This window comes from Limanda limanda, chromosome 2, assembly GCF_963576545.1.
Source record: "Limanda limanda chromosome 2, fLimLim1.1, whole genome shotgun sequence".
Lineage (NCBI taxonomy): Eukaryota > Metazoa > Chordata > Actinopteri > Pleuronectiformes > Pleuronectidae > Limanda > Limanda limanda.
The window spans coordinates 15,660,022-15,672,100 of record NC_083637.1 but is presented as its reverse complement, the minus strand read 5'-3'; the positions used below and the strand labels follow the sequence as shown (position 1 = coordinate 15,672,100).

The 12,079-nt window shown below is 44.0% G+C and overlaps 1 protein-coding gene and 1 pseudogene across 1 annotated transcript; both read right to left on the bottom strand.

The window, feature by feature from the left end:
• Positions 1-1,071: 1,071 nt before the first annotated feature.
• Positions 1,072-6,684, bottom strand: LOC133018388 (beta-galactoside alpha-2,6-sialyltransferase 1-like). Its single transcript, XM_061084751.1, has 8 exons — positions 6,667-6,684; positions 3,952-4,149; positions 3,699-3,863; positions 3,240-3,504; positions 3,025-3,122; positions 2,219-2,320; positions 1,836-2,010; positions 1,072-1,346 (listed from the first exon to the last, which is right to left on the bottom strand). Exons 1-8 carry the CDS (start codon positions 6,682-6,684, stop codon positions 1,072-1,074), a joined length of 1,296 nt encoding a protein of 431 aa, XP_060940734.1.
• A 1,144-nt stretch (positions 6,685-7,828) lies between these two features.
• Positions 7,829-10,244, bottom strand: LOC133018379 (MAGUK p55 subfamily member 4-like; annotated as a pseudogene).
• Positions 10,245-12,079: the final 1,835 nt, after the last annotated feature.

Below are 12,079 nucleotides of genomic sequence, written 5' to 3'. Positions count from 1 at the left end.
TGGGTGGATGACATGATGCATGATTTTCCTGTAACTAAGTGTTAATGTTTATTTAGATGCATTTAACCACTTAAACAACACATGGATGTGATGCATATTATGGTACTTTGTTTTAAACTTATGATTTTGTATGAAATATCTGTTATGTTTTGATTATATCTTAAGGTGAATACGCAAAATGTCCTGCGGTGTGACCGTAACATAGGTGAAGCATTAAACTTACATATTAACAAAATAAACCAGAATTATCTGGAGCAGGTAATAACTGCCTTGGCATTATATTGTATATAATGACTTTATTAATATTAGGTTTTAATATGCACAAAACTAGTATATGAGTATTTACAGCAAAATAACTTTCGTAACACAGATGCTGTCCGTGACATGGAAAATCAGATTTTTGAAACGGCAGTTACATGGACAACTATAGGGGCCCTTAGTTTATCCCGCTACCAGGAAGCCCCCCAGATGTTGGAATGTACTGTGTATGTTGAAAGGTGACTGTTAACCTCTGATTAGTTTCATAAATTTCTCTCTTTCTGTCAGAAAATGAATGTGTCATTTTTTGAGAGTCATGTAGTGTGACGGCTGTAGTTAAAAATTTGTTTAAAATTTTTTTTTTTTAATTTTTTTTAATTTTTTTTTTTTTTTTAAATTTAATTAAACATATTAAGGTTAAACTGTGTTATTATTCAGTTAGCATAAAAGCTAAGGTCAGTCTTGTATAGCAATGACTCAAAATGATGAAAATGTCCTGCGGTGTGACGGCCGGTCACACCAATGAAATTATACAAAAAATCCGAGGAACACTAGCAGTTTAAAAAAATTCAGCATTTGAACATTATAATTTCATACAACTGTAATCCTTATTAGAACTTTATTTAAAAAATACTGTTTCACCCTTATTTGTCAACTACCCACATAGTGTTTTGCGTACATTGTTCGGCAGTGAGTTTGAGGTTTTCATGCGTGTGTGTGTGTGTGTGTGTGTGTGTGTGTGTGTGTGTGTGTGTCTGTTTGTGCGTGTGTGTGTGTGTGTGTGTGTGTGTGTGTGTGTGTGTGTGTGTGAGCTCAGTGGTGCTTCAGGCGTCCAGCAGCAGCCTGGGTGCAGTTCATCTTCCTGAACCCGGGCAGCGTGATGCGTCCGTGTGTGTAGATGTCGCGGTCGCTGCCCTGGTTCATCCTCTTCACCAGGTTCTTCTCGTACAGCAGCGGGTGGTAAGCGCCCAGCGTGCAGGCGGCTTCGAAGAAAGGCTGGTAGTAGTGGCAGAGCTCCGTCTTCCTCTGCGACGGCAAGAACTCGTAGACGTGCACCACCTCGCACAGTGACATCATCAGGACGGTGCCTGGACACATCAAGAAGAAAGTTTAATGAGGTTTGCCCTTTTTATATCAAACTCAAGTTATTATTTTAAATTCCCACAAATCACAAACTTGTTTTTGTCCTTCAACAAATACAGAGAATCTCAATCGAGCTGCTGAAGCAGATTCACTGAGACTCTGAGGTGTGAAGTGAAGTCTGTCGTTTCTCAATAACACTTATTTAGTTGCTTGAGAGTTTTCTTCATCACAAAGTTTGACTAATTATTCAGGACTTTCACCTCATTGCTGATCGCTACATCACTGCTGGTCTAGTTTACAGTTCAAGGTCAAAAACACCATGAGACCAGTGGGACCAGTGCTCCCAGGAGTCCACCACCGGCTGCAGAGTGTGAACACTGCTGGTGTGATTCAGTCTGGACGATCAGACACTGAGACTTCCTCCAGACGGCCACATCATTTATCATCAAGATGTGTTGAAGAATAAGTGGCGAGCGAGCCGACGCGTCACGTACCCAGGAAGCCGGTGGAGGGCGGGTTCTTCGTGATGGGTTCGGCCATGTTGTCTTGTATTCGCTGCCACACCTGCCAATGGAAGCGGGGGTGCAGGATGTAGAACGGCTGCAGAGGATGGAGTCGTCTGTATCTCTGGTACTGGGCGAAGATCGGGTAGTCCGGCTTGTTGAACCACTGTGGGGGGGGGAGGGGAGGGGGGGCGTGTTAATAACATGACGTCGATCTGGATTAACAAAGGTCAGAGGTCAAATATGGAGTAAGAGTGACCACATGACCTCAGACACTGGTCAATACAAAGATGACCCTAAGCATTTAATATCAGAGCAGCAGGTTGTAAGAAGTGATTAAGGTCAAATAAAATAAATTGTTTTTTAAACATCACCTGAGTGAGGTCAGCGGAGAAGGGGGCGGGGTCCCAGGCCACCAGAGCACCCGAGCTGTACAGAGAACTGGACAGGAAGTGATGTTCGTCAGACGCCATCACCTGCACACGGGTTCAAAACAACATCCTCTGCATTATATTACAACCGATTTGAAACTTTTAGTCGAATGACATTAAAACAAAGAGAAAGAAACTTGTCATATGTTTATAAAACACAAATATATAAAGAAGACAGGTGTCCACTTCCTCCTGTTGGACAAAAAGAAACTAAAATACGAACGCCGTCATCTTCATCAGCCGGTTTTTATATCATTAAATAACTAATTCAAACCAAACTTGTCATGCCCTCCTCCTCACCTGCCTACTAGGCTCTCTCTCTTTCTCTCTCTCTCTCTCTCTGGGTGTGTAGGTGGCGTGGCTAATTGCAGATCAGAACCTGGTGTGCTGGAGTTGGGGCTTGATTGACCAGCTGCCTTCAAAAGCTCCACTCCTGCTCTCAGTCTGCGCCGGACTATAGACTCAGTTTATGTCAGTTCCAGCTTCCGCTTAATCGTACTATTAAGACTCTGAAACTTCCTGTTAATCCCGTGTCCTAACCTTGCCTGTCTTCCTGCTCAGGACCAGCAGCGGGATTACTGCCCTGACTCCAGCTCCAGAGTTCTGCCTGCCTGCCTGCCTGTCTACCTGCCTGCTTATGTTATTGGACATTTCCAATAAACCTCATTGACTTTACTCCTGTCTCAGCCTCTGCCTCTGTGTCCAGAACCTGGCCCTTAACACAAACTGATGTGTAATAAGTTGTTTACCTGTGAGTTGATGAGGCGGATGGTGGTTTTCGATCCGACGTCTTTCTCGTAGCCGCTGGTGGGCGCGGTGTTGAAGCGCAGCACAGCATCATGGGAGTCTGTAATTCAATAAACACTTTAGAGGAAGTAAAACTTTCTGAGTGACTTTTACTCTTCTGTTTTTATTGTATTTATATTTCAGGGGAAAACGAACGGACAATTTAAATTCCTCTCACCGATCTCTTTGCCGAGTCCGGAGTAGCGCAGCGACCCGGCCGACGACACCACAGCACACCTCTTGTACGGCCCGAGGTCAGAGGTCAGTGGGTTCGGCGGCAGCTGGGCGGCCAAGGGCAGCGACGAAAAGGGATGGAGGTCAGAGGTCAATGTCGCCACCTCTGTCTTGTCCCTCAGCTCGCAGAGAAGCTCGGGGCCGCTCAGCTTCGGTCGGCTGGAGACGCCGCCGGGGCCGGAAACCTCAACTCCAAATTTGTTCATCGCCTGAAAAACAAAATGTACACAAAGTCTGAAGTTTACACTAGAGCGGATATCAACATGAATGTGATCAATAACATCTATTGTCTCCCCCGGGCTCCCGTGTTTCCTTTCTTTTATCTCTGTGTTTGGTCACCTCCTCCTCCTGAGGGAATCATCAGGTTCTTTAGCTCTTTTAGTGAAAACAGCTGAGATCTCACCTGATAGATCTGCTTTGCCTTCCTCAGGCGGTTTCCCAGCATGCTACTGGACATCTCGTCATCCCACACCTCTCCCAGGAGCCCATGAGGCCCGAAGTACTCTGCGTCCCCCCCTTTGCCGCTCAGCTCCCCCCCTGTCCCGGGCTTGGCTCCGCCTCTCAGCACCTGAGGGTGTCACACAACATTACGCTTCACTTTCAGGGCTCGAGGTTAGAGATAGAACTCGGCAGCGCTGACAGGAGAAAGAACCGACCTTGATGACTGAGTGTGCACGAGGCTGCGCCCGAGTTGTTGCCAGAACCCCAAAGATGACGGGCACGATGTTTTCGGCGCAGATGGCGTAGAGCAGAGTCATGGAGATGCAGAAGAAGGCCATGCAGAGCGCTCCGCGGCGAGCCCGATGCCTCAGGCACCACAGCAGGCTGACGCGGTCCATCGCCGCCGAGGGGATCTGCACAGGAAACACACGCGTGTTACTCACGTGGTCAAACTGTTTCCTGTGTTTTTGTTTTTACGTGTTTCTATGTGACCAACCGCCGGAAACATGATTTTCATGATTAAACAGCATAAATCTCTACATGTTGAAGAAAGTCATAATAACATCTTAGATCTTCTCATTTATCCCCTGGTCCAAAAAGCCTCGAGTCATCCCCCCCCCCCCCCCCCCCGACCCAGTTTATTAAGCAGTTTATCCAGAAATCAAAACCATTTCGAAATCATCAGCTCATCTTGTCTGACAGTTTTAATGATGTTCATCAACAAGCTATCAACCAACCACTTCTTAGAGTTAGTTATAGACATTTATTGAATGTTCTGTTTGTAAAAGCTGAAGAAGGGAAATGATCCTGAAGCTTTCAGGTTAAAGTTCAATAGTAAAACTCAGTCGATACCAACCAGAAGAGAGGGATGAATATTTGTCCTTTAAAGAAGATGACGAGTGAATCTCTGAGTGAGTGAAAACAACAATGAAGAGCGAGACGTCACTGCCCCGGGAGGAGAGTGAAGTCAGGGAGAAAGAGAAGGAACAGGAGGAGGAGGAGGAGGAGGACAGCGGGACGAGAGAGGTCGAAAGAGACAGAGGAAAGAGAGAGAGAAAAGAGAGGGAAGGGGGGATGTGCATTAACAGGAGCAGGGGGGGGGGGCAGTCGCTCTTCTTCCCACGATGCTTTGTACGGCTATAGTGCAGCTTTGGAACTGGGCAGCAGGAGGTCACGCATAACGACCCTGACATAGAATTATATATAGAAATATGGCCAAAATAGCCACTAAATGCAAAATAGCAGGCTTCCTGTTGTGTTTTTCCAATTGCACCTACGACTTTTTTGTTTGTCTGGTCATGATACACCTGTATATCGATTTTTGTGAAGACCGGTCAATGTGAACACGTTCCAGGGGTCTCGGGGGCACCGTTGAGCCATTTTGCGACGCCCATTAAAAATTCCTTCAGAATACGTAAATTTTCACCACTTTCTAACTTTCTGAAAATTTTGGTAAGAAGTTGAGCATGGTAAAACCCTCAAAAAGCCAATTCATTTGCCTGAATAATTATAATAATAAATAATCCTTACAATTTCAATAGGGTCTCACCTGACACCTTTGATGTCAGTGCTCGGGCCCTAATAATAATAATAATAATTATACTTTAAAGTATATTGCTTACAAATTCTAAATAGATTACAAATAACTATGAACACAAATGTTTTTAAACACAATTAGTTGAAACAAAATACAAAGTGCATCTTTCATTAAAAAATGAAGCTCTTATAGAACTTACAGGCGTGAAGGCAGTCAATATTGAAATCATTATGCAGCCATCGAGCCGTCAAACTAACCATACTCACTGGACTGACGTCTGAGGCCCAAAGGTCAGTAAGGACAAGCTCAAATCGTGGCAGGAGTAGCTCATAGAGGCAGTTCTGGTTTCAACAGAAGCTGCCACTGATATGTAAAGGCAGCGGTCTTTGATGCCACACCGTTTTTAGATAGATGCCTTTGATGCCACACTGTTTTTAGGTAGATGCCTTTGATGCCACTGTTTGGAGGCAGCTGTCACTGCCACAGAATCCCCTCCCCCCGCCCCCCTCACTAACGCTAGCTGCAAGCGACTCACATTTTTGCCATACACCATAATTGTTATGAGGGACTCTAAGGTGTTGGTAGTGTTAAAATTTGCAAATGCTTTTCCATCACGGAACCTTTGCACATTTGTTGCAAATTGCAATCTTATAGTCACTCTCCGAAAGTATAAAAACCATCCACACGACGCAGCTTTCAGTTCCAACGCAAACACATCACAGTGGTATGGACAGGTACTGATGTATGACGTCATAAGAGCGACCAAGCACGCTGTCTATCAGACCTTTTAAAATCGGCTATAATTTCCGACTGCGACAAATAAATAATAAAAAGGGTCTATTTTCGAGTCAATACATCGATATATACACTGGCATCATGCATCCCTAGTTCCTGTGAAGAACTGAACTGAGGTTCAACATGACCGTCTTTCATGCAGCTTTTCAGTGTCCCAGCACAATCTTCAAATCCACGTGAACTTGAACTGTTAGAAGGCAGTTGACCACGTGTGAGCATCGTGACATTAAACAGACCGTTTAACCACACACTGTTAATAATGTGGGACAACCTCCCGCTTCACAGAAATGAAAAGACAACAAACATTTGACGTCAAATTTTTGTTTTGTTTCCCAATCTGCTAACATGGAGGAGTTGGGGTTGATGAGCAATCAAGACACTTTGGGATAGATTGACCAACCCAGGCTTTGATCATAGACTGTATATACTAGTGATGTGTCCTCCCTTGTCGAGGCTTCGAAGCGTGTGTCGAGTAATTCAGGATGAGTTTTGTAAAGCGCGTATCGAGGCTTGTGTTTATGGATGACGTTCAAAGTCTCACACACGTCTCTTTCAAAAACCATATGATTAGAGTATTTGGGGGGGGGGGGATCTTTACTTTGTACCCCAGCTTCATCTGTGCCCTGTGAAAAGATATTTTCTAAAGCAGGCGAAGTTATTTCAAAAAAAGAAACCGGCTGAAACCCAGCACTGTTGAAAAGTTGTTTTTAAATAAAAATGAATAAACCGTTATCTCTATTGTACGTGTTACATTTTGTCCCCATACAAATAAGTACAGTCACAAACCAAGTAACACAAGCACATTCACATCACAACCCTCTCACCAATTTGTTTCCACTAACCCTAATTCAAGGGAGAACAGGTGGAAAAAAAGAGCAAAATAAGTGCATGCAGAGATGAATGACTATGAGAGTTGCTATATTAACGTCACAAACAGGTACAAGTTTAAAAATTCCATTGCTTTGCATGCACTTTGGAAGCATTTTACTCTGAAAAACATGGTTTAAGGTCACTAAGTGTTATTTTGTGCCAAACACAGAATTTGGTTAATTTCGCTTTTTGTAAACCTTGGGTACATTTTTTGGCGTGCAATGACAAACGCTAAGCTATAGAAAAACACACAGAAATGATAGACGTGACGTGGAGAACTTCATCCTGTTCTGTGGCTCCACCACACAGGATCTACACAGGAAGTCAGCTCACCTGGATCATTCTTTCAGATTATTGTAAAGCATCCATCCTACAAGATTTAAAAAAAAAACTACATTTGGATTTCTACTTTGTAAACATCAGTTGGACAAACCTCAGGTCTTTTTTGCAGAACTGTGTTACAACAGAGGGGAGCAGGGCAAGACATTAAAAAGCTACATGCAAAGTACAAATCTACCTTTTTATAAGGACTCTGTCACTGTAATAAGTCCAAGATCGTAGTGTTATTATACTTGTCTAAATACAGTTGTCTTCCTACTTTTAAAAGACAAACAAAAAGCTGATTAAACTGACCGAGCTTCAGGGATTTCTTTGGGCACCAGTCCAGCTTCATCTTGTCTTTGGGGATTTGACGACGACTTAAGAACCAGATCAAGCAAGTCAGAAACACCCAGATCAAAATATTCAGATTTTTTTTTCATGCCCTACTCCCCTTGAAAATGCATTGATGGACAGAAAACCAAGTTGATTTCAATGTTAATCTTTTCCAGATGATATTCCAGACTTTCAGTTTGCCTAAATTTGCTCCTAGTCTTCTCCTCCGTTCTCCCTCAGGAGTCTGTGGTGGTCCGGATCCAGCTGGCAGAGACCCACTGCGGCTCGTCCTGAGCCTTCCTCACCGCGGTCAGCAGCTGGGCGCAGGAGTCCTGCAGCTCGTCGTTGACGATCACGTGGTCGAAGAACTGACAGAAGTGCGACTCCATCTTGCGGGCGGCCTCTTCCATCTCCTGGAAGTCGTAGCTCTGTTGGAGGACACAGAATTTTAGATGAAAATGTTCAAAACATAAATTAAATAGGTTTGAAATTAAATAAATCATAACATGGTGTTCTTGAGTATATAAATGATGAAATGCATCTATTTGTAAGGCTTATTTTTCTTCTCACTTTATTCTGATGAGTTTTTAAATCTGAACTGAAATACAGAAAAGTATTGAGTTAAGAAAAAACAGACTCATAACAGTGATCTTACTTTGAAGGGTCTGTTGACGTAGTAGTTGGTGGTGATGCACGAATCCTGTCTGGTCTCCCTGAGGTGCTCCAGAGGCGGAGGCTTCACATAGATGATGTAAGCCTTCAGTTCGTGGGTCCTCAATGCCTGAATGGCCTGAATAGAGAAGATGGATTCAAATTAAATGAATTCTAATGAAAGCTAGTTGTAATAAAAAGGTATAAAAGGGATGGAAACTTAGGTGGTTCTAATTAATCTGTTTGTTAACAGAATTATTTTAATTTAGACACAATGAATGATGATAATGTCATTAAATAGAAAACACAAATTTGCACAAAACTTCTCATTGATTCCGAAACTCAAAACTTGAATCCCTGCAACTGTTTACGTTGGGCTCGATGTCGATGACGTAGATCTTTCCCCGGTTTAAAACCTCCCTCACGGACTCGATGCTGGTGCCGTACAGATTCCCTTTGTACTCGCCGTACTCCAGAAACCTGTGGGACATCATCACCGTCATTTTCATACGAGTTGTAATATGTGCAGACACAGGATCGTTACATTTCTAACACGAATCAGGAACAAAATGTGAAACTTTGACCTTTATTTCAAGCTAAAATCTCAGACAAGCATTACAAACTCGGAGGCTGTACTTGTTGTTATAAACCATGTTGTAGAAGACTTCTCTGCTGGTGAAGAAATATTCTCTTCCCGACTCCTAGTAGGATTTGGGTGCCCTCGTGGTGTCTGGTTAAGAAAAAGAAAAAGAATCTTATAAACCACATTTCATATAAAAACTTACCATCAGGGGCTGGGATGTGCTTTTATATATATATATTTTTGCGTATTTATCTCAGTGGGATACATTCAAGCAAAAGCTCCTTGGTAGACGTTTGGGTTCATTTCGATCAAGCGCCTCCGAAGTTCATTCACACCCACAATAGACGGACCTGTAAACATCAGAATAAAAACATCTACAACTTAATCCTAATCGTACATTTCATCACCCAGATCCATCAACATTTCATTTTAAACGTTTATACATGTTATAAATTTCTTGATGCACTCAAATAAAAACAGCTGGGTGTACCTAAGACAGCGATAAGGCGCTGTGGGTCCTGCGGTTGGCGCTGGTAGCGAACCACGTCCTCGTAGGGACTGTTGAGGGCGCTGTGGCAGCTGCTGGGCCAGCGGGCGTGGCAGGACGGCTGCGTGGTGCTGTGGAAGTGCCACGTGCTATGTTTGGAGACTTACTTAAGTAAATCCCCTCAATTTTGCTGGTGAAGTCATCCTCCTCTGATTGGATATGAGCAGAAGCCCAGTGAGACATGGAGGGAAAGTGGAAGAAGGGATGGTGAGAAACAAAAAGGAAGAAATAAAGATACTGAGGAAATTATATATATTTTGGGGAGGAGCATCATAAAAAAATTATTCATCTTTTGCTATTTCTATTTGAGCGTCAATGTATTTACTCAATTTTTTTGTCCCCCCCCCCTATATATAAAGTCCTCCCTATATTTAAACAGGTTCTCACCTTCTCTGAGCTCCTCTGACATTTCCCCCCGTCAGACCTCCTCCACCAGCTGGGAAACAAAAGACGATTCCAGAGGGGATGTTTTGAAAAATGCTCCATACGTCTAAACCATTCTTTGCATCAGCAGCACCAACCTGGAGCGCCAGAGGAAAGTTGTTCTCCAGTGTGTTGTTGATGGCGCTCTCATACACCTTTTTCCTCATCATGGCCTCAGTGGCCCCGCCTCCCATCCCTGACTGGTAACCCAGCAACGACTTCAGCATCGTCTCAAAGGAGTCGGCTGAGAGGAGCCAAAGGAAAGTGTTGAGGTTATTTTTCGTTTACAAAGCGACGACTGTGGTTTTATTGCCTCCCTGCTGGTGGACTTACTAGTGTGGTTGGGGTTGATGTGCTGCTGCAGCTGGTTCACGGCGCCCAGGCTGACCACCGGCCGACCGCCGAACCAGAACAACGCCACAGACCCGTGCTCCTGATGCAGACTCATTAAGGAACTCGTGCAGACTGCCTCGGTTCACGATGTCCTGCAGGTTGCCATCCCTGACGAGGCAGAAAACAGTGGATGTGAATCTCATGTCAACAGATGGTTATACACATTTGACAAATAAATACGTGTGATGCCAGCAGACATTCATTTACACTAAATTGAAGTTTCTAGAAGCTGCAAAGATTAATACACATTTACTTACTTTTCATCTGCAGGGTTAAGACCTGGGATGCCAGAGGCTTTTCTGGATGACTGTAAATAAAGTCACAAATGGATTTGAGCTGTTACAGTAATAACAGTAATTGTTTATACGATTTAAATGAGCATGAATACATCAGTGCACTTTCTTCACAGGGGCTAACACACACATTTTCTTTGCCAAAAAACAAATCCAGCTAACATCCATTCAATTATATCAAATCCCACTGAAAAATATGCTATGTTAAGGCGTCTTTGCTTCCACACATGCTAAGGCACCACATTTTGTACGTTGAGCATTAATTTGAACCTTAAGATAAAATCGGCGTGTAAAGGCTCCAGTATGCTTCTACGTATCCGTTTCTCGGAGAGGGCTCCACAAGGGGCAAAGAGTCTTTTTGATTTTTGCTTCTCCGACCACTGTACGTCGAAAAAAATTCACCGCCAAACCCATAGGTGGCACAACGGAAGACGAGCTCAGAGAAGCCTAACCCATTTGGGAAGAAGAAGTCCACGTGTTTCTGTTTACCTCTGTCAGCCTGCCTCCCACACACTGAACCATGGCAACTAACAGAACTAAATAAAGTGACACCTAGCGGGTAAAAATGCTGATGTTATCGTTTCTTAGTGCAGCGGTTCCCCGGTCTTGTTTCCGAACTGTGTTGCTGATTCCACAGCTTGAATCTTCTTGAGGCTACATGTAGCTAGAAGCTACACGGAGCTAGCTCCCCCCCAGCTTCCACACACAGTCAGCAGGGACTCCCGACACTAACTACTACTGTCCAGTGTTTGCTTCTAACCTGACGGTATTATAGAAACAGTGTCATCATAGAAGTGGAATTAAAGTCGTGACGGCAGGTTTTTGCTCTGTTACCACCGCAGTTAGCATGGTGGCTAGCCCGCTAGCCTAGCCCGCTAGCGCGGTTTGGAAAGCTCGTTATAACCGTCTGTGACCGTGCACACATGCCGTCAGTGCTCTTACGAGCCAACGTCAGCCGGACAACTCCGCTGGCTTAACACACACGTCACATTAATCTTAGAATCGTAGTTGTGTTTGGGTTTGATGTGACACAGGGAAGAAGGCAGGAAATGGGAGGTCTGGAAATGACGTCATAGGGAAATGATGTCGTTCGCGGACCAATCACAGCCAAGAGCGGTCCGTGGGCTCTCCGACATAAAGACGGACAGCTAGAAAAATCAGACATGTACGAAAAGCTCTCCGAGGCGCTCGGAGAGGGCGTTCCACGACGGATAGGGCGGTCTTATCTGTCCGTAATAGAAAAGACGTACAAGCATAAATTGGCCTTAAGTGGCGAACTTTAGAGAGTTCGATTTCTATATTTTTTCTTTTCTAGCTCGTTTCGGCGAGAGGATCAACCCTGGGTTCCGCCCACTTTTACTTGGTAAAGTTGTATTTTCTTGAAGCAGTTTTCTGTTTGGTGTATTTCACTAAGTCGAACTCATAAACGATCAGAATGTTTGTGTATGATTCTTAAACTGGCTTGAAGAGGATGCTCTCGCTCTCCAGGGGGAGATGCAGTGTTAAATTTTCCATTTTAAGGTAGGGACTGGCGAGCTAAGGACTAGCTGGGAAGCTAACTTGAAATTTGCAGACACGTACCGGGTAAAAGTAGAGA

Bases quoted from the DNA above. Each gene is read 5' to 3' on its own strand.
- LOC133018388 (XM_061084751.1), bottom strand. The intron at 2,321-3,024 runs GTAAACAACTTA...ACCCGTGTGCAG, and splicing joins TCCGCCTCATCAACTCACAG to GTGATGGCGTCTGACGAACA. The intron at 1,347-1,835 runs GTACGTGACGCG...TGATGTGTCCAG, and splicing joins GCCCTCCACCGGCTTCCTGG to GCACCGTCCTGATGATGTCA.